Source organism: Ochotona princeps, chromosome X (assembly GCF_030435755.1).
Source record: "Ochotona princeps isolate mOchPri1 chromosome X, mOchPri1.hap1, whole genome shotgun sequence".
Classification (NCBI taxonomy): Eukaryota; Metazoa; Chordata; class Mammalia; order Lagomorpha; family Ochotonidae; genus Ochotona; species Ochotona princeps.
The window spans coordinates 92892768-92918494 of record NC_080865.1 but is presented as its reverse complement, the minus strand read 5'-3'; the positions used below and the strand labels follow the sequence as shown (position 1 = coordinate 92918494).

The 25727-nt window shown below is 44.9% G+C and overlaps 1 protein-coding gene across 1 annotated transcript in view; it reads left to right on the top strand.

Annotated features, from left to right (window-relative positions):
• Nucleotides 1-7085, top strand: part of PLAC1 (placenta enriched 1) — a 45924-nt gene extending 38839 nt beyond the window's left edge. Inside the window, exons 2-3 of the mRNA XM_004587791.2 lie at nucleotides 664-726; nucleotides 6296-7085. Of these exons, the coding sequence (XP_004587848.2) occupies nucleotides 6351-6971 (621 nt within the window). The 5' untranslated portion in view covers nucleotides 664-726; nucleotides 6296-6350 and the 3' untranslated portion in view covers nucleotides 6972-7085. The remainder of the gene's footprint in view (nucleotides 1-663; nucleotides 727-6295) is intronic.
• Nucleotides 7086-25727: the final 18642 nt, after the last annotated feature.

Sequence of the window (25727 nt, the reverse complement as noted above, 5' to 3'; positions counted from 1 at the left end):
AGAGCACCATAGGGTTAATTTCCCACCAGTCAAGGGGGGCTTGTGGTAAAGCAAACCCAAGACCTGCTTTCTAACAGTTCAGGAGCCTCAGCCAGAAGCTGGACCATAGCCCCCAGGTGAGCTCTCCCTCCTATGCCTTTCCTTCTGTCCTAGTCCTCAACACCCTCCCCAGCTCAGAAGATTTCTGGAGACTTTAAATAGAATTCTGTCCACAGCTCCTATGCTGTGCCTCAACCACAGCTAAAAATACCTTTCAGTTTGGCACACACACAGCCCTGTGTTCTGGCATCCCCTTCCCATCTCTAGCCCCTTGGCTTTCTTTTCCCTCTGTGCTTATTAACTAGAGTCCACTTTGTCCCTCCGCGGTCCAGGAGCCCATTCACCCAGCACATTTCAGCTAGGTGTTAGAAAATCCAGCTGACGTGGTGAAATCACACTGTGTTGGGAATTACTTACAGCCATTCCCCAACACACACACACACACACACACACACACACACACACCACCCCCTCCCTTTCCCTGGGAATGGCAGGCAGCAGCGGGAAGAGCATCTGGCCCATTTGGATGATCCATGTCCAACAGCAGGAAACAAGTCCCAAAGTATGGCATGAAACTAGACCTTTGCAAAAACTCATTCTGTTCTCTTCCCTCTCACTTTACAGGCACACGACCTTGAATGAGGGTCTCCGCTGACTTCCTTCTTGAAGCTGTAGCTGGGCTCGAAGGTATTACATGCAAGAACAATGGTCCTTACTGCTCCCTCCACTTAGCAATCTGCTCCTGGTTTTCAGAAAAGCAGGGGGAGCATATTCTGACCTGCCCAGGTTTGGAGAGTTATTCTAAATCCACTCCCCTGCTCCATGAGGTTACTGAACCCCTTCCTTTAAAATGGATTCTGTGCCATGTAATTTAAGAAGTGCTTATGGGGCTGAGGTCATCTAAAATGGTTTCTTGCTGGGCGTGGGGAAGGGTAGGGGTGGGGGTGGAGGGCCTCTGTCCTGTTTCTCAGAGAACCTAGGCTGTTTGTTTCGATTATCCACCAGGGAGGAAAGAGAGGGAGAACAGCCAAGTGTCTGAGGGAGGGAGAGGAGGTGGATAGCTTAACTGCCTGGACAAGAACAGCCTTAAATTTGGGTCTCAATTTTGCAGTTTGAACAAGAAAACTGCAGTGGAGGGATTGCTTCAGGAACAATTGAAAGAGGAGGAATTTTTTTGGTTTGTTTTTGTTCAGGGTAATAGGCCCAAGCTATGAGGGTATGTTAAGGAAAGATGGAGAGAAGAGAACAAAGAGGAAGGAGGAGGAGGAACCAGAAAACATGTTTGGGACAAGCTGTTCTTGAGACTGAAATAGTAGTAGAGGAGTGGTGGGACGGTTAGCTCAACTTCCAGAAAGACCCTCAGAAAATATGCCTTATCTGGGAGCAAGTAGTTTGTTCCAGAATTTTCTTGTTGAACCACCCAAGAAGAGCTGATTGTCACTTGTTGATTTACTTGTTGTTGTTTTACTTTGGTGTGGGGGATGTTGGTAGACAACAAGGTCGGTTTGGTCTGTTGGTGTGTTGCTGGTGCTTCTAAATTTGCTGAGTGAAGAATAAGAAAGTGTTCCTAAGAGAGACATTTTAGAATGAACAGAGAGTAGAGGAAGGAGCCTGGCAGCCACTTTAGGTGTCTCTATCCCCCAGCATCCCCGAAAGAATGAGAATTCAGGAAGGAAAGGGTGAGAGCCCCGGAGAGCCATCTGTACTACCCAAAAACAAAGCATTTCCTCCAGGCAGGCACACTTTTGTAGAGGCCCACTATGCCTTGGTTCCTGTCAAAGAACGCAGCTAATTCACCATTATCAAAGACATAGAAGGAACTGCATTTTTGCTCTTGGGAAGGGGCAGAGGGAGTGATTCGTGTTTGGATGCTTTTTAGCTTCATGTTATGCATATGCTAAGCTGTCAAAAATACTAGCCAAAGAATGAACTCATTTATGTAGGGGTTACATATCTCAGTGGGGAACAAAAGTGAATCTCTACACTTACGCAACTTCATTCCCTTCCAAATTTTAGGCAATTTTCCCCTTATTCATGTCATTTTCACTTTCTTCCTAAGATTTATTTATTTTCCTTGGAAAGACAGATTTACAGAGAGAAGGAGATACAGAGAGAAAGATCTTCCGCCCATTGGTTCACTCCTCAAGTGGCTGCAATGGTCAGAGCTGACCTTGTCTTATGAAAGCCCTGCATGTTTGCCTAGTGGCTCAAGTCCTCACCTTGCATGTGTCCGGGCACCAGTTCATATTCCAACTGCTCCACTTCCCATCTAGTTCCTTGCTTGTGACCTGGGAAAGCAGTAGAGGATGGCCCAAAGCCTTGGGACCCTGCATCTGCATGGGAGACCCAGAAGAGGCTCCTGGCTCCTGGCTCCTGGCCTTGGATCAGCGCAACTCCGTCCATTGCTGCCACTTGGGGAGTGAATCCACGGACAAAAGATCTTCCTCTCCTTCTCTCTGTAAATCTTGCTTTCCAATAGAAATAAAGCTTTTTTTTTCTAAAAAAAAAAAATGAAAGCCAAGTTGAACATTTGATTCTTTCCTTCTTTCTTTTATAGTTCTTTTGATCCTTCCCTAAATTTGCTCATTTCTTCCTTCTTTATTTGTGAGAGTACCTGGGTTCAGGTCCCCACTGCATTTCTGGCTTCTATCTTCTGTAATGCAGACCATGGAAGGCAACAGATAATGGCTTCTGATTTCCTGTGTGAGACACTTATTTTTTTTTAAAGATTTATTCATTTTATTACAGCCAGATATACACAGAGGAGGAGAGACAGAGAGGAAGATCTTCCGTCCAATGATTCACTCCCCAACTGAGCCGCAACGGGCCGATGCGTGCCGATCCAGAGCCAGGAGCCAGGAACCTCTTCTGGGTCTCCCACGCGGGTGCAGGGTCCCAATGCATTGGGCCGTCCTCAACTGCTTCCCCAGGCCACAAGCAGGGAGCTGGATGGGAAGTGGAGCTGCCGGGATTAGAACCGGTGCCCATATGGGACCCCTGGGCTTTCAAGGCGAGGACTTTAGCCGCTAGGCCACGCCGCCGGGCCCGAGACACTTATTTTTTTTTTTTTTGGAATCAAAAGATAATGTTTATTTATTTATTTATTTATTTTTTTTTAGAGACACTTATTTTTAACATTGCATTTTTTCTCCCCATTAGTAAAAAGTAATAGTTCTAGGAAGTGGTCAGACAGTTTCCTATTAAAAAAGGAAAAAAATAAATAAACTGGTAAAAACAAAGGAAGAGCGTCAAGCAATGATTTGGGGAGCTATCTTGTTAATCAGTGTGTAAAGTCCTTAACAGAGGACTTTAAAATGCGTAATATATGTTGAAAATATACAATTAGGGATGGGCATTTGGTCAAGCGGTTAAGACAGCTGCATTGCATAGCAGAGACACTTGGTTCGAGTCCTGGTCCAGGCTCCTTCCTGCCAGGACACACCCCTGGAGGTAACCGTAGATTGGTTATGGAGTCCCCACCATCCAAGTGGGACACCTGCGTTTTGTTCCCTGTTCCTGACTTTAACCTGAGATCAGTCTAGGTTATTATCATGGACATTGAGGGAATGAGCCAGCAAATGGGAGGACTCTCTGTCTGCCTCTCAACTAAATAACTTTTTCCCCAAAAAAGGTAAATGGCAAAATTTCAAAAACATATTTTTATGAATCTGCAATTTCACTGTTTTACAAGATATCCCAAGTGACTATATCAAAAAATCAATTGCTCAATAATTTATGCTGTTGCTGCTGTTGTACATAAATCATCCATTTCACCATTTGAAGTGAGCCACTCAGCAAAATATCAATATTTGACTGTCAAGAACATGTCACTATTTCTTTTTAGATGTTTAATTAATTAAAAATGTTGCTAATGGATAGAATTCGGCCTAGCAGTTAAACTTCTGGTGTCACATGTCAGAGTACCCAGGTTCAAGTCCCAGCTCCAGATTCCAGCTCCCTGATCATGCAGACATTGGGATACAGCCAGGGACAGCTCAAGTGAGTGAGTCCCTAGCACACCTGCAGAAGGAGCAGGTGGGTTGCCATCCCGGCTCAGTTCCCACGTGGACCAGCTCGAGCTGCTGCAGACGTTTGGAGAGTTTTCTCCCTTCTTCCCATGTAATAAGTATGTGAAAAAATGAGTTACCAAAAAAGATCTGAAAATGTTGGTAACAGAAAAGACAATGATCGAGGGCACTGTGGCACAGCTGTGGCCGTTAACCCTGGCATCCCCTATCAGTATGCTGGTTAGATCTGGCTGCTCTAGTTCCAGCATAACTCACTGTTGATAATTCTGGGCAGACAGCGCAAGATGCACACTACCCAGGTCCCTGTCACCCATGGGGGAGACCTGGCTGGAGTTGGAGACTTGATTTGGGGCCTGGCTCCGACGCAGCAATTGTAGATATTTGGGGAGTGAATCAGGAGGTGGAAGGACACCCCCCCACCCCATCAACTCTGTCTTTCAAATCAGTAATTTTTTTTTAAAGGCAAAATGTAATAGAGGAGTTCATTAAGGTTATCTGTCAAAATATTGCAACCCTTAAAGAGAGAAGTGTTACAAGACTGAATTAAACCTGAATCAGGCATTTGGCTCAACCATAAAGATGCCATTCGGGACATTCACAACCCATATTGGGAATGCCCGAGTTCAAATCCTAACTCTCTTCTGATTCCTTCTAATGCACACCCTGGGAGGCAGCAGCTCAAGCACTTGGGGCTCTGGCACCCAAAGGGGAGACCTGGCTGGAGTTTCTAGCTCCTGGCTTTGGCCTGTGCTGGCCTCTACCATTTTTGAGCATTTGGAAAATGAGAGTAGATGGAAGATCTTTGTCTTCCTGCCTGCCTTTATCTTTACTTATCTCTTTACTTTTCAAATAAATAAAAATAAATTTGAAGTATTAAACAAATGGGGTCACTGCTGTTACATAGCAAATTAAGCTTCTGCCTACATTGCTGGCAGCTCATCTGAGCACCGAGTCTCGGCTACTTCGCTTCTGATCCAGTTCCCTGTTAATGGCCTGAGAAAGCAACAGAGGATGACCCAACTGCTTAGGCCCCTGCACCACATGGAATACCTGGAAGAAGTTCCTGGCTGCTGGCTTCAGCCTCGTCCAGCCTTTGCCAGTGTGGCCATCTGGGGAGTGAACCAGCTGTTGCAAAATCTCTCTTTCTCATTCTGTAACTCCGACTTTCAAGTAAACAAACAATAATCATGTCTCACTTTTGGCTAAGATCAAGTACAAAAAAAAATCATTTTTTAACATTTATTTATTTTTGGGCCCGGCGGCGTGGCCTAGCGGCTAAAGGCCTCGCTTTGAATGCACCAGAATCTCATATGGGCACCGGTTCTAATCCCAGCAGCTCCACTTCCCATCCAGCTCCCTGCTTGTGGCCTGGGAAAGCAGTCGAGGACGGCCCAATGCATTGGGACCCTGCACCTGCGTGGGAGACCTGGAAGAGGTTCCTGGTTCCAGGCATCGGATCCATGCGTACCGGCCCGTTGCGGCTCACTGGGGAGTGAAACATTGGATGGAAGATCTTCCTCTCTGTATATCCGACTTTGTAATAAAAATAAATAAATCTTTAAAAAAAACATTTATTTATTTTTAGTTGAAAGGCAGATTTTACAGAGAGAGAGAAGGAGAGATAGAGAAAAAAGGTCTTCCATCTACTGATTCACTGCCCAAGTGACTATACTGGCCAGAGCTCAGCCAACCTGAAGCCGGGAGCCATAGGTTTCTTCTCAGTCTCCCACATGGATGCAGGGGCCCAAGCAGTTGGGTCATCCTCTGCTACTTTCTTAGGCCACAAGCAGAGAGCAGAATTGGAGCAGCCAGGACGCGAATTGGCATCACAGGGTAGAGGATTAGTGTGCTGTGCCACCACACCAGCCCCAAGGGGAAAAAAATCTTTTTAAAAAAATAAACTATCTCCTATTTCCTATTTTGGTACATGTTGGTACAAAGGTGTAACTACTGTTGATCCATATGAATTCTCATTTTGCATGTGAAGTATATGTGTTTTATATCAAAACAACATGGTAAGTAGCTTAAAGAAGCCCTTTCAGACATGTGCAAACACAGGAATTTCAATGATGAGATTCAAATCCAATTCCCTCTCACAAGAATGTTTTCCTGTTGTTAATGCTTTGAAGATTAGCCTTTTGCCTTAAAAAAAAAAGGCGAGGGGTGGTCATGTTTGACCGTCTGACAGGAATTAGGATGACTTGTCTTGTGTGTGTTTTGTGCTCTAGAACCCTTCATTGGACACTTCTCTTTGCACTGTGCCGTTCTGTGACCTGCTGCAAGATGAACGCTTTCCAGTTGGTAGCAGGGGTAGCCTTCCTGGCCTGTGTGCTTCCACCCTCTTCAGGACAAAATGCAGTGACTGTGCTGTGCTCCACAGATTGGTTCATGGTCACGGTCCAGCCCTACATGCTGAACAATGATGTGTATGTTCACTTTCATGAGGTGCATCTGGGTACTGGGTGTCCTGCCAATCATGTGGAGACATATGCCTACAGCTTCACCTACCGTGTTACTGAATGTGGCATCAGGGTCAAGGCTGTCTATGAAGATGTAATTGTCTACAGCTCTGAGATACACTATACTTCTCTGAGCACATCCTCTAGGTATGTAATACCACTGACCTGTGCTGCTCCTCGGCATTCCCCATGGCTCCCCATGCCTGCCTTTGCGAGATCAGCCGGTAAAGATGGTGTAGCAGTCCACCATAATAACACAGGCTACAAGGTGTCCACCTTAGCCCACAGCAACTGCATGACTGATGACAAATGTCCACCTTGTATCTTCAGTGAACAGCAGTGGTTCCAGGCCCCACATCACCAACTGGACATGGAGGAGGACCAATCCATGCAGGCATCTCCCTTTGATGATGATTGGAAGGACTTTCGTCATTACTTAAGTTGATTCCTGTGTTTGGGGGCGTCGTGAAGATGCTGTCACTGTCATATCTACCAGTGCTTAACCATGTTGACTGACAGATCAGAGGATTTGTCTCCTATGCGACCTTGTTGAGAGCCCACGTGGTCCTTGCATTTGAGAGGGTCTCATGAAAATGATGTTTCTAGAATTATTATATCGTATTTAAACATGTCATATAATGAGCTGCTCTTGTAGCTCTCTTAGGAGCACTTTGGAGAAGGGATGGTCTATGGCAATGTCAACAATAAAGATTTTGTTAATAAAAAAAGATTTTGTTAATACATGAGACAATGTTTCTGAGAAGAAAATAAACTCAAAAGGAATAAAGCGAGTTATTGGGCATTTCGATTTAATAAACACATGTGTCGTTTTACTGTGGGTCAGGCATTGTACTAAGTGGTTTGCAAATATTAGTATCTGGTCTCTTGTCTCTAGCACATTTCTCTCTCCCTTTACAGCCCCCCCAAAAATAACCTTCCCCAACTGAATTGCTCTGTCTGTATTTCCATTTTACTTATGCTCTGCACTACTAAGTACATAACTGCATGCCTTCTTTTTAAAAAGATGTATTTATTTTTATTGCAAAGTCAGATATACAGAGAGGAGGAGAGACAGAGAGGAAGATCTTCCATCTGATGATTCACTTCCCAAGTGGCTGCAACGGCCAGAGCTGAGCTGATCCGAAGCCAGGAGCCAGGAGCTTCTCCCACAGGTGAGTGCAGGGTCCCAAGGTTTAAGGCCCACCTTTTCTGCTTTCCCGGGCCACAAGCAGGGAGCTAGATGGGAAGTGGGGCTGCCAGGATTAGAACCGGTGCTCATATGGGGTCCTTGCATGTACAAGGCAAAGACTTCAGCCACTAGGCTACTGCACTGACCCCAGCTGCATGCCTTTTTAGCTTGATCTATGGTTGTACCACTTTTTTTTTTATGTGGCACATTTTTATATGCACTGGGATTCCCTCCACCCCTCCCCAAACCCTTCCCCCACGGTGGATTGCTCCACCTTATTGCATTTCCATAGTTCAAATTCAGTTGAGATTCTTTCATTGGAGGTATTTACCAAGCATACAGCCCAGCATCTTATTGTCCTGGTAGGTTCAATAGTTTCTTGGTGAGACCATCTCTGGTCTGAAGGTAGATGGCTCTACCACTTTTTGTGCATGGAAAAAAAATAGGCTGCACTTATGATTTATAAACTACCAATGGTTCAAGTCACATTCCACATTGTACCAGCTAAAGGGTGAGCTCCTGAGGCCAGCAGCTGAATCTTAGGTTAGTTCCAGTCTGATAATACTTTGAAAGGAATCCCTGCCCCCAGCCCTGCCCCAACATATAGTATTTCAAAAAATCCAAGGAAAAGTCAAAAATGTGAGTTTTAAATTCCTAAGAATGATATAGTATAATAGTTTAATGATCTGCGAATACTTTAAAATGTACCGTATTTGAGTCAAATGGCTAGGTTTTCATTCGATTATTGTTTATAGCCCTTGCTTGGATTCCTGCTAAACTGTTGTCTTTTTACTTTTCAAACTATTTTACTTAGTGGAACATTTTTAACTATAATGTAAATGTAAAGCATGCAATCAAAAAATGTTTTAAACAGAAAAAATTGAGCTTATTTTGGTGCAAAAACCATTGAAATTTACGCATAATTGCTTCATGATGCAGATTTTTCAAGTTTCTTCAAGATTTTTCAAATTATGCACCAAAAACCCTCAAGCCTTTAATTCCATTTTTCACATTTTGCTATGGCCTCATAGATGATCAGAAAAACTTCACAAATTTAGCTGCCCAATTTGCTCTCTCAAGGGTGTGCAGGGGGTCAACATAAGTGAATTGTTCAACAAAGCAACTACTACGGTGCACTGGGCTCTGCTGTAGGCACCAAGGATACAGCCATGAGTAGAAGAGGACTCAAGAGAAATGGAGCTCACATAGTTAGTGAACATAGACAAACTCAGGTAGTAACAAATGCTATGAACCACTTTAACAAAGTGATATATAAGGGACTCACACTGTGGACTAGTGCGTAAACACACCAACTAGAACGTGAGCATCCCGTACAGACTAGAACTGGCACCCATATGGGTTCCAGGCGCATTCAAGACAAGGACTTTAGCCACTAGGCTATTGTACTGGGCCCTCTCTCTCTCTCTTCTTATCTATTTATCTTTCTGCAACTCTGACTTTCAAATAAATAATCTTTTTTTAAAAGGTTATATAGTACCTGGTGCAGTAGCCTAGCGGCTAAAAGACTCACCTTGCACATGCCAGGATCCCATATGGGCAACAGTTCTAGTCCCAGCAGCCCCACTTCCCGTCAGGCTCCCTGCTTGTGGCCTGGGAAAAGCAGTCGAGGATGGCCCAGAGTCTTGGAACCCTGCACCTGTGTGGGAGACTCGGAAGAGGCTCTGGGCTCCTGGCTTTGGATCAGCTCAGCTCTGACCATTGTGGCCACCTGGGGAGTGAATCATCAGACGGAGGATCTTCCATTGTCTCTCCTTCTCTCTGTATAACTAACTTTCCAATAAAAATAAATAAATCATCCACCATGGGGGGAGGGTACCGGCAGGGGTTGGGGGAATCCCAGAGACTATGAAACTGAGTCACAAAATGCAATGTAATTAATAAAAAATATATATTTTTAAAAAATAAAAATAAATATTTTTAAAAGGTGATATAAAAGAAACTAGGAAGAAGGGTTAGAGTAGTTATGGAAGGTCTCTAAGTATTCGTCATTTTACTTGAGTCTTGAATGTGATAAAGGAACCAGACCTGGAATGGCCTGGAGAAAACATTCCACTTAGCAGAAGCATTTCATTTAATTCACACAACAATCCTTTTAGAAAGTAATCTTGGGCCCGGCGGCATGGCTTAGCGGCTAAAGTCCTCGCCTTGAAAGCCCCGGGATCCCATATGGGCGCCGGTTCTAGTCCCGGCAGCTCCACTTCCCATCCAGCTCCCTGCTTGTGGCCTGGGAAAGCAGACGGAAGATCTTCCTTATCTGTCTCTCCTCCTCTCTGTATATCTGACTTTGTAATAAAATAAATAAATCTTTAAAAAAAAAAAGAAAATAATCTTATTATGCCCATATTCCAGATTAGAAAAGTAAGGTCCAGTGAATTGGGAGATTTATCTAAGACCACATACATTTTAAGCAGTAGACTGTTTTGTCATTTTTAAAAAAATATATATTTGGGCCTAGTATGGTAGCCTAGTGGCTAAAGTCCTTGCCTTGCATGCGCCGGGATCCCATATGGGATGTCCCAGCTGCCCCACTTCCCATCCGGCTTCCAGCTTATGACCTGGGAAAGCAGGCGAGGACGGCCCAAAGCCTTGGGACCCTGCACCCATGTGGGAAACTTGGAACAGCTCCTGGCTCCTGGCTTTGGATCAAAATTCAGCTCTGGTCATTGTGATTATTTAGGGAGTGAACCAGCGGAGGGAAGACCTTTCTGTCTTTCCTTCTCTCTGTAAATCTGATCTGCCTTTCCAATAAAAAGAAATAAATCTTTTTTTTTAAAGCATCACGTTATATGTGATTAACACAGAGAATTATTCTGTTAGTAGTAATACGTTGATTTTTAAAAAGCAGTATGATTTCGGCATTCTGTTTGCTCATGTCAATATGGGTTATGTCTTCAGTCGCTGAGTAGATATTAGATATTCAGTCACAGCAACTGAAGAAGCATAGCTACTCATCTGTCCCTTCTTACAGGACATGGGAACTAGTCCTGAAAAACAGGATAACCATACCACAAACTGTTATTGCTTCTGTCCTATGTACCAGCCATTCCATTAGTTACTCGGGATGCAGTGATAAAGACGACAAATGTAGCCTAACGAGGGTGAGGGGAGTCAGGAAGCTTAGGGGCTGGGGGCTGTTGAAGCTGCTCCAAGGCCAGGCTGTGGTGCAGCAAGTGAAGCTGCTACTTGCGATGCTGGCATCCTATATTGGTTCACTGTTCAAAGGAATGGAAGATCCCCCTCTCTCTGTCCCTCCTCTCTGTTACTGTGACTTTTGAATATAAATTATTTTTTTCAAATAGTCTGGCTACAACAGCCAGAGCTGAGCCGATCCAAAGTCAGGAGCCAGGATCCTCCTCAGGGTCTCCCACACAGGTACAGGGTCCCAAGACTTTGGGCCGTCCTCCACTGCTTTCCCAGGCCACAAGCAGGGAGCTGGATGGGAAGTGGAGCTGCCAGGATATGAACTGCTATCCATATGGGATTCCTGCGCTTGCATGGGGGAGGATTAGCTAATTGAGCTATCATGTCCTGTGTGAAATATAATAAATCTTTTTTTAAAAATATTTATCCCATTTTATAGATGAGGAGTTGGAGGCTCAGAGAAATTCAAGATGTACAGTTAGGAATGACTTGCCAGGAACTCGAACCCAGGTTTGTCTAGTTCCAGAGTTCGCTTCCCCACTTTATATTCAATACTCCCTCCCAGAGATGGAAGATCTGAGAAGGTTTCTGACAGAGGCAAGCAACAACCCCAAACTCAAAAGACCTGATGACATAGAGGCGAGGAAGGCGAGCATTTTCTGAAGACAAGCACTGAGAAAATGCACGGTGCCGGAGGCACAATACTTGTGGGCTTTGCTGAAACTCAGGTAGGAGCAGATAAGGAGGGCACATGATGCCGGGCGGGGGAGCAGGGTAGGCAGAGACAGAAAAGAAAGCCATTTTCCAGGGGAAAACAAGACTTCATTCATTCATGCCTCCAGGAATCAGCTCAATGCAATTTTAAGAAATAAACTGAGGTAGTGCAAGCAGATTCGGAGCATGGAATGCTCTAGACCCCAGAGCAGATAGAAGGATTCTGGAGAACCTAAGATTTAATCCCTACTCTGATATGTCTGACTGTATACATGTGAAAAACAAGAGACTAACTCAGCATCGGAGGCATGAAAGTTCCAAAGACAAGGTAAACTGAGAATTTAAGTAAGGAAGGTAGACAGAGCCCAGAGAAAAGATGAATTTAGCCAGGACCTGCTGATTTTGAGTTGATAGGAATCAGCTTAAGAAATGCAATGGGAGCTGAAGCAACAGGTAATTGCAGGGACACGAAGCCTTGGAGGAATCACATGAATGCAGGTAATTATGACCGCATATTTTAAATCCCTTACATTCAGTCCCCAAAGCATCGTTAGGAAAATGGTAGGAGAAGTACAGAAAGAAGTGTGTCTCTTGAAATTCTAGGGAGAAGAGCTAGATGGGCCGTGGTCTCCATGGCAGCATACAAGCCAAGATGGGGTAAACTTAGGCCTCGTGGACTCAGGACTCTGAATTTGACCTTAAATGAGAGGTAGCGTTTAGTGAGATGAAAATGATGAAGAACATTCTAGCCAAAGGGAAAACAGAAAAGATGAAAAGAAATATTTTGATCATGAATCGTAGTTTATATGAGTTAACATCTCAATATAAATAGTTTTCACTTTCAAAATTTGATGATACTCCACACTTGCTGATTTGGATATTATACCATTATTCAGTAGCTATGTACTTTCACCATTTCAGGTGCAGGTTTTAACTTCTCAACTCAAGTGTATGCTTCTTGAGCCTGGGGGAGTCTGTTTCCTATTTGTTTTGCTTTTCCCTTACTACAGTACTTGGTGGAGTTATCCTGTATGTACTCAGTCCAACTGGTGCTAAGAAAGCACTAGGGAGTCAGCGGGCAGGGATAAGAAGATAAAGACAATTTAAGGGGAAAAGATGCGTTTTGAATTGATTTAAATGGCATTTGAAATGCCACCCCAAAAGTGTATTTTCCTCCTTTATTGTGATAATGTTCATTTATGTTTTAAGATAATATGATTTATAAAAACCCACAACACAATATTAATCATATTCATGTTAATATTCAGAAGTGCTTTCCTGCTTTGAAAAAGAATCAGCATTTTCATCTTTCAATCTTAGTGAAAGTAGGAAAGCCAAAAATGTCTGAAACCATTTGTTATAAAAATGGCTTGTCAAATATTTAAAAATTAGAGTCATAATGAGATTTTTCATCCATAAATGGAGACTCAAAGTGATATTTAGATTTTATTATTGTGTCCTGAAAATACCAACCAGGCTTTTTATTATTATTACATGTCAGGCAGAGAGTTACTGGGTAACTCCCCCAAACGCTCAGGCGCAACAGAGGCCAGATGAGAAGGCAGTTGGCCTAGCAATTAGAATGTTGAAACTCCCACCATAACAAAGTACCTAGGTTCAAATCCGGCTGCTGACTTCAGCTTCCTGTTAATATACTTCCTGAGATGCAGTGGTGATGGGTCAAATGCTTAGGTCCCTGCCACCCATGTGGCAGAACTGAATTGAGCTCAAATCCTACTTGGAGGCCTTAGCCTAACCATGGCCCTTAGGGGAATCTAGGGAAGGAAGCAGCAGGTTGGAGCTTTCTCTGCCTCTCAAAGAGCTCTGTAACCCTTCCCATCACTCTGGACCAGGTGATATACATGGCTGCCCATTGCCAATGAGTTTTCTTTCTGCCCTTTGATTCATTTGAACCCCCTCCCTGAGACCACTTCCACCACTTCCTCCCTTGGACCCCCTCCTGTCACTAAGGTAGCAGCCTTCCTTCTCACTGTTTCCTAAATAAATCATGCCTTAAACACTAAAAACAAAACCAAAAACATTAAAGTATTTGTAAATGTTAAGAGTAAAAAAAAATCAAAAAGGGAGGGTAAAAAATCCTCTATCCATAATTTAAACCTAATTTTAGCCTTTTGGAGACACATAAAAATACTCCTATCCCTCCACTTATCCACCAATAATAGAAGTCAGATTGAGCAATAAGCTAAACACAGGGCCTCTCTCTCTCTCTCTCTCTCTCTCTCTCTCTCACACACACACACACATACACACACACACACACACACTTCATAAGAAATGTATTATCAATGGGCAAGTGTTTATCCTGTTTAAATTGTGATTATGATTGCTTATTCCTGACACAGAGAGCAGAGAGTTCCAGTCTTGTGATTTTTTTTTTACAACTTTTTCAGAAAAAAACAAATGAGGTCAGATTTCAGCTTCTAAATTCACTTTGGTTATACAATTACAATATTTGTAGTGGCTATCTACTGCTGGACAACAACAACAACAACAATTTACTCCCAAACAACACAGTTGGGATCTCTCAAGAGGCACAAAGACAGCAGCAGCTCTCAACCAGAACTGCAAAATCCACTTCCAAGCTCACTGGAGTGGCTGGGGGAAGGGCAGCTCGCTCCATTCCTGTCTCCTTCAGAAGCAGAGAAAGGAAGGAAGGGCAAAAGAAGAAGGAAGAGGAAAGGGAAGGGGGAAGGAGAAAGGGAAGGAGAAAGGGAAGGGGCAGGAGGAGAGAGTTGGGACCCCAAGGCCCAGGTGGGAAGCCACAGGCTTTTTGTGCCCCTGACTTGAAAGTGACATACCCCTTGCTGTATTCTACTCCTTTGGAGAATGCAGCCCCTACCCTAGGGGAGGGAGTTGCACGCTGTGGGAAAGCCAGGCCCACTTGAGCCCACATGGAGGCTGCCCACCTACATTCCATCTTACCCTTACCGTATGGACAAACAGGCAGTACACAGCATTCTTCAGCTTATTTACGTAAATACAATCCATGGCCCGAACATAGCCTGGGTGGAAACATGCCTGGTAAGTTCCAGAAACCTACCACTGACTCAACTACCTCGATCATTTGATCATTTACATTTTCCTTCTTCTGGATAAACAAGTCTTGCAAGTTTCAAGTTAAATGACTGACTAATGGGTGAAATCCATCCACAGAAAGCTTTGATTTGTATAAGAGGACATGGATGTAAAGCCAAAAGAGAAATAATGTAAATGATGATACTGGATACAGGTGTTAATGTTCTTTTGAATGTTGCTCATGTTACTGATCAGCTAAACCCCTTTAAGAATCCTGTAATGTCATTCACATCAGATTGACAATCCTTTAAATTTAGAATGTGGGCAGCAGTGGAGGGCAGGAAAATATGTAATGACACTCAATATGTAATGACACTCAATTGCTCCCCACCACTGTTAACTTTGCTTTGTTTTTATCCAAGTCATACCCATCTGGTTTGGCCATTGGTGAAGTTCATGTGACCTACCTGTAGCAAAAAGCATGCAATCAAAATACTTTACAGAATTATGAGACACTAGTAGCTGAAAGGGGCTAATTTGGCCATGGCGAGGCAGTGGGAGAGTACAGGTTTCCTGAAGGGAAGTGACAGGCCTGCCCTTAGCTACAAGGCTTTGTCAGTATTCATTTGTAGAAATGTTGTGACAGGTGGGAGGGAGGGGGGATTGCCTTGAGTATGGGAAGTAAAGCTAATACACTTTTCAAACATAAAGGAGCATTTTTGAAAAGATCCCTGCCAGCTGTCTACAACTATACCATTTGAGGGTAATTGTACAAGGAGGAGTATCTAAGAGCTCAGGTTATTTTCAGTGTGTTTTAACTGTGTCACACACACGCTTTACGATGTAAACACCATACTAAATTCTTCACCTTTTAAAGTTACTTTTAGCCAAATATTGCTTTCTACCAAGAATTATTTTCAGGTCTGTCTGCAACTTAGGCAAGAACACATCTTTAAAAGTTTCCTTTCCAAGTAATGCCCCTGGAATATAGATCCTATTTTCTAAATTGCATTTACATGAAAAAGCTCCAAAGGAAACCTCCTGTGGGGAAAAGCCAGTCAAGTCCTAAAGCCACAGTGAAGTTGAATTCCTTTAGAGTTAAAAAAAATCCCCTGGGCCTGCTGCTACAGCCTAGCTGCTAAAGTCCTTGCCATGAACACTCCTGGGATCCCATATGGGCACCAGTTCTAATCCAGCTCCCTGCTGGTAGCCTGGGAAAGCAGTTGAGGATGGCCCAAAGTCTTGGGGCCCAGCACCTGCCTGGGAGACCTGGAGGAGGCTCCTGGCTCCTGGCTTCAGATCAGCTTGGCTCTGGCTATTGTGGCTACTTGGGGAGTGAATCATTTGACGGAAGATCTTCCTCTCTGTCTCTCCTCCTCTCTGTATATCCGACTTTCCAATGAAAATAAATAAATCTTCCTTCATCCCCCGAATCCCCTCCCTGCCATGATCAAGGGTAAGTCAGGTTCTGAACAGACTGATCCAAAAGTAAACATCAATATTCTTGACATCAACTGCCTATAATGAATTACAGTCAACAATCAGAAAAAAAAATGACCTCTTCAAACAGCTTTCTCTTTTATGATTTTAAATACAAAACAATAATTTTCACTTCATATCCCATCTGCTTCACTTTTGCTCCATGAAGGGGAAGAAATCACACTCTTTGAACAATTGTCCCATGCACCTGAGCCCCAAATACACGGAGATACTCAGGTTACAGCAAGTTCAGGGAAGAGCCAAGTTGTCCAAGTAACGTTCAGTGCTGTCAGAATTACATGAAAATATTAAATGGCAATTTCAGAAAACTGCCCAGGCTTCAACAGTTGAGGAGACTCAGTTGTGACACATGTGCTCCACCGTCAGACCACAGATCTTGTAATTTTCCCTATAGATGTCTGTGGGTATACCTGCATCTGCCCCCCACATATGTTTCTTTAAAAGGGAAAAATAAAAAGCAACTATGCTGGCACACTGGTTAACACAAATTTGGCATTAACCAGGCCGAGAAAAAAAATAAGTCTTAAAAAAAAAAAAAACTCCTTCCCAATCTGCATCTGGTGTCAAATCCCTGTGCCTACTTCTACACCACTGCCTGGTCTGACCTCACTCTCCTTACCCAGCTCTCTCCACCTCATTCTCCTGTAGAAGTGTTCTGCTCAGGGCACAGCAGTTAGGTAGGTAGGTCATCACCTGGGATGCCCACAGCCCATAGGGGTGTGCTGGGTTTGAGTCTTTGTTCCTCCACGCTGGATTCCAGCTTCCTGCTAATGTGTGCCCTGCAGGCAGCAGATGATGGTGTACCTAAGTTCCCATCTGCCAGAGTTCTTGCATGAGGTTCTTGTCCTAGCCCTGCCTGTCTCTTAAAGGCCTTTGGCGAGTGAAAAGGCAGATGGAAGATCTCTTGAAAGAGAAATCTATCTCTCTCTCTCTTTCTTTCTCCTTTTCAAATAAAATGTAAGTAAGTACATAAAATGTAAAAGGTATATTTGGAAAATTAAAAAAAAAATCTGCCTACCTCCTCTCCACCTTCAGGCTTCTGAAAATGCTGTTTGTCCCCCTCCATCCAAACCCTGCCCTCATTTGGAAGTGCAGAAGCATAACAAGATGGTGATGATTTTTCAAGAGAATCTTCATTGTACTGAGCAGCTAATTTAAAAGCAATTTAAATTCCCTTTTATGCCAGGGGATGCTCTCCAAGGGTCAGCTCCAGACCAACTGCAGATAAACCAGGATGGCCCATTTGCATTGAATAGCCTTCAGGGACAGCAAGGCAGTGAAGGGTACCCAAGCCAAGGTTGAGGATGGTAGCCATCATCTCTATCCCAAGCACACCACCTTGTCCCTACTCCCTCTGGTTTCTGATTCCATTCTCAGATATGCGTTCATCTGACAATTAAGGTATTGGTCACTGACTGATGTTTGTGATTATGCAAAGTGAGAATATCCCAATAGGTAGATACATTCCTGCTCTCTGGGAGATCACTGTCTACTAGGAGGACAGTCTCAGAATAAACTAGCTTCACTCAAGAGCTGTGTCCTGTCCTAACAGGACAGAGTCAAGAACTGCAACCCTAAAGCCATCTGAGAAGGCTGCCTGGAGGTAATGGCTGCTGAGTGAGACCTTGAGGAATGAGGAAATAGGAGACGTTGATACTTCAAATGTGGAGGCATTGAGAAAGTGTGCCTGGAGAGTAACTGGAGGGACAGATTGGAGCCTTGAGGGTCTTGAACGTCACACTCAGAAATTAAAAATTTTAAATTGTGCTGTCATATTAATTGATATGATCAAAATTGTGTTTTCCAAGAAGAATTCAGAGAACCGCAGAAAGAGGGGCAAAACCCCATTGACAGATCAGTTGAGAAGCCCTGAAAACATCAACTTGATGATCCAGCAGTGCTAAGTGAAGGGTTTGAACTTGGCAGCAACTGAAAGTAGGAATAGAAGGAATTACTTTTCATTTTCTTCTTTCCTCCTGTGCCTTCCTTTTATTCTTTTGTTTGTTCTTTCTTTCACCGTGTCCCTTTCCCTCTGCCTTACTCCTTTTGCTGTTTGATGCCTGTGGTCTCAGCATCCCTGAGAACTCTAAGCTAAAGAAGTTGTTGGGTCCTAAATTTAGGACAAAGGCAAAAATTACAACTGGGTCTAGATTTCCATTTCCTTTCTCATGCCGCCAAGGGATGGGATGTACTCTGGTCAGTGACTATTGCAAAACCCCACCTCATTCCAAGAAATATTTTAAGTGACAGGAGGCTTAAAAATGTGCATTTCCATCCATCCTAGAAATTCTGCCTGTTAAATCCTTTTTGTTTTTTAAAATGCAACCAGTTCTAGATGAAGACAAGAACAAGAACTGCGAGTGACTTCTGGATAATTCAGTGTTAACACCTTTCATATAAGTGTTCCTGTTACACACATTGGCTTTCCCATTTCTGCTCCAACAAAGGATTTTGTGCTTTGGAAAACACAGAGCCTTGCTGGGTTTTAAGCAAAGATAGCATCCCTCAGTTTCCTTCCCTTCCCAGCCCTCGACCCAGCTCTAAAGATAGCATTTACCCCCAGGAGCATTGCCCCTTTATACAGTAAGCCTGAAAAGGATGTCATGCATTCGAACTTGGCCGAGTTCTGTTCTTTTTCATAGAACCTCCTTGGTGCTTGTGACTTTTGAGGTTGTTGTTGTTTCTATTATGGATACAAATGGAACCTGTCCTAATGCACTTCAGCCTCCCTCACCATGATTACATCAGGCGTATTGTACGTATGTGAAGCTCAAAGAAACTGCCATAAGTGGAGGATTTGAAACTAATGACCCCAGAAACTGATGGCTACACTTGAACTTCCATTATGCCTATAAGGCATGCAAAGGATGAGCTTTCCATCTGCAAGCCCCTATCTTTATGCTTTAGTCTGTCAGTGCACACTCACTGCAAAGAACAGCAAGTCATGCTCAGGCATAAGCCAGTGTCACTCTCGGCCCGGCACGGTGTAAAGAGAGAATAAAGTAGGCCTGCGCCCCTTCCCACCTCTTCCTGGTCCTCGTTTTCACAAACTTCTGTCATTTCTGTCATCTGAGATAGCGTCTGATTTAATGGGCCGAAATCCAAAGATAATGGAGACAATACTAGCACACACCAACAAGGAAAACATGCTGTGTTTAAAGAAGAAATCCTAGCAGCATCGGGGGCAGTGGAGCACCTTCAAGGGGGGGAGGGCCATGGAGAAATAAAAGCAGCGGTCATCGCTGACTATGCTCCTCTCCAGCAGAAAGGAAAACTACTAATTCATTCTCCTGGTTCCTGATGACATCATGGTGTGGGAGACGTTAAGATGAAAGCACTTTTTCCCCCCCTCAAAGTTCGAAGTCTTGCAAAGAGCAATCTTTTAGCATAAGTTCCTAAAATCAAACAAAAATACATTTGGTTCAACCTGATCACGGGGCAAGGATTGTTGGTTATTACTTACAACTAGCCTTTACTTGAACCCTGAAAAACGGCTTCTACAAACACCACACTAGAAGCTTCATAACACAATTCCAGTTGTTTCCTCTCTGTTAAATCTGTAACCCTATCCTGATTTTATCTCTCTGAAGACTTGTGGATATTTACAACATACGGAAAGTCTGATTTCCTTAGTTCAAGGCCTTCATGAAAACTAAACTCATAAAGGGCATTTCTATTTACAATTAAAAGGTGAAGTTCTAGAAATTCTTAATTTTGCAAAACAAGAGTTTCAGTTCAAAGGATGTCCTCCTACCTATTTCCAGAGCTGCACTGACCATTGCTTTTGCAGAAAGCACTTTCCAAAACTGACTCCATTTAAAATATCTCATTAGGCATAACCTCCTTGCTATGTCCAGTGCTGGGCTGATTGATTTTTCTCAGCTGCGCCTTCGGAGCTTTAAAGCCATTGCGAACATCTCCTCCCACTGCTGACTTTAATGATTTCTTATCAAGGTAATTTCTGAATGGTTCACGGAAGAAAATGGGAAGCAAAATATGTGCGATTTTTCTCAAAAAAAAAAAAAAAAACCCACTCTGAAATAGCATCCTTCAAGTGACAACAATAGGTGGTGTTTATTTCCTTCCACCTTCCTAGCTGCCCAAAGTTGCCAGGCTGCTAACTGGAGGCCTCCCAGACACTCCCACGGGGTAGGGGCTGAGTTCTGCCCTGCTTCTAAACCAGGAGCAGTCTCGGCACTCCCAAGGACAATTGATGTGTCAAATCAGGAAGGGCCTAGTGAATGAGAAACCATTTGTAGAATCAGGGTTTGTTTCAGAGGTGTTCAGAAACTCCTTGAGACACCCTGTTTGAAAACTATTTCAACACCGTTCACTTGAGTAAATACTTAAGCGGCCCTCCCTCACTTTCTCCAGCCCCGTAGCCATATTACTCACCCTCAAAGAATTCATCAATATTCAACTGGCTCTCTAATTTGCTGATGTAGCAAAAAGGAGTTTAATAAAGAAAGCTGCTGCAATTTGTTTGTTTTTTTTTTTTTTTTCTTTAGAGGACACTCGCCACAAACTCAACTTTCACCCTATAGCCCTGGAATCTTCTACCCTTCTACTAATTTAGTTAGGGAGGGAAAAAGAACGCTTCCAGGCAGCAACTCCAGCAAAGGAACACAAGAAACCAAGTCTCCAAGGGCCCTGCAAGCCTTTCACCCCCGAGGACTCGGGAGTTTTATAAATGACCTAGCTGAGGACTTAGAAGCTTGCTCAGTCACGTCTGCCAGCCTGGCAAACTTGGCCCTTGTCTAGCAAGGGTTCCGAAGGAAAGCGAAGCTTAGTGTTAAGAGTTTTCATTGCCCATGACGCCCCTACAAGTAGCGGCCATTCCAAAGCAGTTCCTGAAAAGAAACCCTTGACGTGTACAACTATTTTGGCTTTAACTTTCGCAAACAGCTTTGCAGACTCTAGAAAATTCTCCTCTCCTTCCTTCCCACACCAGCTTCCTCCCCCAAAACAGCCAGCGAAAGGCTGTGCTGCAGGGTTGCGACACGAGGCAGAGAAATTCAGCTTAGGATTTTACAGTTCGGCAGGGAAATCACAGTTTAAAATGCGCTCAAGAGTTAAGTAGTTCAAGGAACGCCAACGCCGAGTGCGGCGGAGGCCAGGGTTGTATTTTACTTTACACACTGATTCCACAAGTGTGAGCGTGCTTGTGTGTGCGTGTTTTTCAGCTGTGGTCATTCTTTCTTACCACACTTAATCTGTGGTGGTGGTGTTTTTTTTTTTTTTTTTTTTCCCTCCGGCGCCCGCAAGCGGTTCTCTGCTATCCTGCGGGCAGCCTACAGGACACAACTTCGGCCGCCCTCGGACAGTGCAGGGCACCAGGGTGGCTGGGGCGGTGGCAGCGGCGGGCGCGCAGCTCAGCTCCCGGAGCACTCGGGTTTCCTCGCTCCATAGTGATACGGATATCGAGTGTGGCGGGTGCATGGCTGAATCCTGCCTGGGAAGTCCCGGGTTACCTCCGTCCTGGGCGAGCGCTCCCCGCGGCTCCACCACACCTCCAGATGCCCGAGCTGCCCACCTGCCCCGAGGTGTCCTGGCCCCCTCTGGCCAGCTGTCAGTGCCCCAGGCTGTGGCCACTGTAGGCAAGCGCTACGCAGTGCTGCTCCTGCCCAGAGCCCACCGGGTTTGATCTCTGGTTGGTCGTAGATTTGTCCCACCCGGGACGGGGAGAAAAAGAAGTCGCGTTCATTTTCTTAATGTTCAGGCTGGATTTCATAGGCGCCTCCAATCTTTTTTATGATGTTTTACAAACATACAGTAAAGTTGAAAGAACAGTAGTACAAACATTTGTCATCCCCCCGCCCACCCACATATACTATGATGAGACAACTGCTAACGTACTACATTACTTTCTCCCCCCGCCCCCCGCCTTCCCCGTGGGTGAATGTGTGTGTGTGCGCGCGCGCGCGTAAATGTTGACTGCATCATTTGAAAAATGCAGACATCATTGCCATTTCACTCCTGCACCCTTCTGTATGTATCTTCTAACAACACCACCCTATCTGCCCGCCATACTACTTTCACATACACAGCATGGTCCGGAAAGGCACACTGAAACTCAGTTTCCCTTTTTGAACTGCGCACACGTGGAAACAATATTGCCCTCCCTCCGTGTAGGGCGCCCCACAGCGAAGGGCCAGCGCCTACAGGGATCGCTCTGACCACTACCAGGGACCTCTGCTGGAGAGCGTGGCAGGGCAGGGGACTCAAACGCCTGTGGAAACCTACACTTTCGAGTAGGATGAGCCCCCCCAAACTTTTTCTGGCACCCCAGCGAAGCACAGTACTGGAGGCTTCGCACAACCACCTTGCGCCCAGCTGGCAGCTCGAAAAACACTACGTGGGGGCCGGAGAGCCAGCTTTCCGTCCAGGGAACGGCTCTTTAGGTGTGCGCTGTGCTACCTTGTGCCCTTGGCATTTCGACTCGCCCTTTTTTTTTCTCCCTGACACCCCCCACCTCAGCCCCGCCGCCCCTATTCAGCTCTGTATTGCCTATTCTGGGCGCCCATGTGCCCTTCTTGGCCCTCGCTGGCTGTGAGCCAAGGCTGGCGTCCAGCGCCTGCACACCCCTCCTTCCCAACCGCTCCCTCTCTTCCCCTCCCCCCTTCCGCCCCGGGCCCCCGGAGGAGCAGGGCGAGGGCGGGGGGGAGGGCGGGGAATGTGAGCCCGCCTTGGCCACGCCCTCCCCGGGCGGCTTTTTCTAGGGCCCCTCGGACCGGCTGGACGCTGGCTGCTACGCTCGCTTCCTTGGGTGCGCACAGCTCCAGCCCTGCTCTCCGCTCCGCTCCGGTCGCTGCGAGCGCTCCGCCCGCTCTGCTTCCGCCACGCTGCTCTCCGAGTTTCGGCCGCTGCCCCAGAGAGAGCGCGCCCTCCTAGCCGCGGACCCTGGCTCCCGGCTCCTCGACCCGGTGGCGCGGTGCCCGCCACCTCGCGCCCTCTAACCTCGCTGTCTTGCAGGTCCCAGCCCTCCCGCCGGCCCAGGTTCCGTTCCCTCTCGCTTGGCTGGCGGGTGGGCGATCTTTCTCTGCTCCCTCTCGCATTCTTCTCTTTTCTTTTCTTTTACCACCCCCCCCCCCCCCCGCTTGCTGGCCCCGTTCGCTGCTCTCTAACGCGGCGGAGCGACTTCGCAGGAAAATCCCAGAAACCTTTGCAAAAAGCTTACAATGAAATTTAAGAAGTTCTTCGATTTCGGCGCCATTTTCAAGTGCAGCGAGAGGTGACATAAGATTTTTTTAAAAAGGGACTTGCAGACTCGCGTTTTTCCTGACTGTAACTTCAGTTGTGTCCGACTGAGAAAATCTCGTGCGGGATTCTGAGAAAGTTCTGTGTCGCGCTGCGGTGGTGACATCGCGTTTGGGGCTGTGGGTGGAGGCGAAACAGATCTTTAAAGTGTTTAGCAAATTGAGTGCGGGCGGGGAAAATTCTAGGGAAACGGGGCTGGGTCGAGAAGCGAAAACTGAGTAAGGGGCGGCGACCATCAGCCTCACCAGGGTCGGGAGTGACTGGTTTTAACTGAGTATGGATGCAGGTTTCATAATTCTTATTTGCCAGCAGTAAAATATGTCTTGAAAGGTAATGTGTGATTGATTTTGACATTGTCTCTCCCAAATGAAAATGTTCAAGGTTGTTTTCACTGTGGGAAACTTGACATTGAGAAACTTTGGCTTGAATCTGCCTGTATTCAGGGTGCGGGGGGGGGGGCGGGTGACAGGGCACCTACAGAATGAAAAAGACTTTATAAAATAGAAGCAGAGAAAGGGACGTATTTGGCTCTAACGTTGTTGGCGCAATTCAGCAGGGGGGTGGGGCTGTGGCGACTAAAACGTTATGGATCTTTGTGTATTGTGTCAGCAAGCGACCCTCTCCGGAATTGACAAGAGGCCTGTTTGTACTAATTTTTCGTAAGTAAAATTTGCTCGGGGGGGGGGGGCGGATACGTAAACCGGGACGGGGAGGTGGCTCTTTAGGGACATAAGTGGTTGAGGTTAAGTGCAAATCGCACATGAATTCGGTTCCAGCAAGGTTACAAAACAGTCATGCCATTTCAAATGAACTGTGTTTTTTCAAAGACAACTGAAGAAATGTTCAACTGGAGGTGACTTTAGAGGTCATCTTATTTCTGCGAATATAAACTATCTGGGAGAAATTGAGGGGGGGCTAAAGTACAATTTAACATTTACTAAACATGTCCTCTTTTTCTTTTTAAGGGCAACCAGCGGCGTGTTCCTCCATTACTTTCAAAGCTCAGTGTAAAGGTTGATTGTAAATTTTGTGATCAAAACAAAATGGAATTTAGCGGCATTGAATGCCCCCAATTTAGGGAGAAGGGCTATTACTAATGGCGTTGTTTATCCTTACAGAAAAGTACGTTGGTTTTACAAATGTTGTAATTAGCCTCATTAAAGTATGATGCACATTTTGTTAATAAATAGAACACTCCTGGTTTTGAAAATGTTAAAATTTTCAGATGAAACAAAAACAGTTAACGGAGCTGTGTACTTTAAATGTATTACTTGTGCTGCAATGTGTTTTGACTTTCAGAACTGTTCTAGTTTTGTCCTTGTGGTGTTGTTTTAACTTTCAGGTTTGTGATGGAAAGCTTCAGGGTGCTTTTTTCCCCCCTTATGCTTAATTGAGTGTTTTGCTTAAATGAAAAGGGAGTACATGTAACTTAGTGCTAATCGGTGTCCATTTTAAAAAGGAAAAGTAGTATTTAATGAGTTAATGATTAAGGGGTATGGCCAGTGTCGGCCATTTTAGGACATAAAAGTTTCTATGGAGCTGCTTGAGAGAGGAAGTAGTAATTGACATCAAGCATAAAAGCTTTCTCATGTCTATCAGTGTCAGCTATCAAAACATCAATTTATTTATGAATTTGAGTGCCCAATTAAGCATGTAAATATCCAGGTATTCCATCCTGCACAAATAGTTGGCTCTTATTCTTTGCCCTTAATAATCTGAAGTGCAGTGTTTATGCATGCAAATACTGGGAGTGAAGTAGAGAATATCTGATGTTCCTATCAGTCAATCCATATTTCATCTGTATTTCCAATAAATGAGAAATCTTAGAAAACAGGGGCAGTGAATGAGGCGTGCAATATGCAGCTGGACGACGGCTCAACGAGACTAAGAAGCTGTCAAGAGTGCTCCAGGTGTTGCCAAGTGGCCCCAATTTATTTACTGTTATTATTCATGTACTTGTACAAGTTAACTTCCTTCCCACCCCGACTTCTATTTCCCAACGCTGTGCTTTTTCACTACTACACTTTCCATCCTCGAGGAAAAAAAAAAAATTGGGAGCCACACCCTCCAGTCCACTTGGCAGATCCTAGATGTGAAGGGTCGAAGTTATTAGAAGTACACCCATTTGGAGAGAAGCGCCCAGAGTTCTGCTTCCTGGGGTGGGGCGGGTCAGGGCTTATTTCCAATCAAGGAGTCTTTGTTTCAACCCCTCCCCACAGGTACTCGAGAGCGACCCCCCTTCGTTAACTGCAAGTGGGTACAGCAGCAATTCATGTTTTGAAGTGTTATGACTCCTTCAAAACGTGAGGCGCTGCTATATCCCCTTGTGGGGAAGGCAGAAGG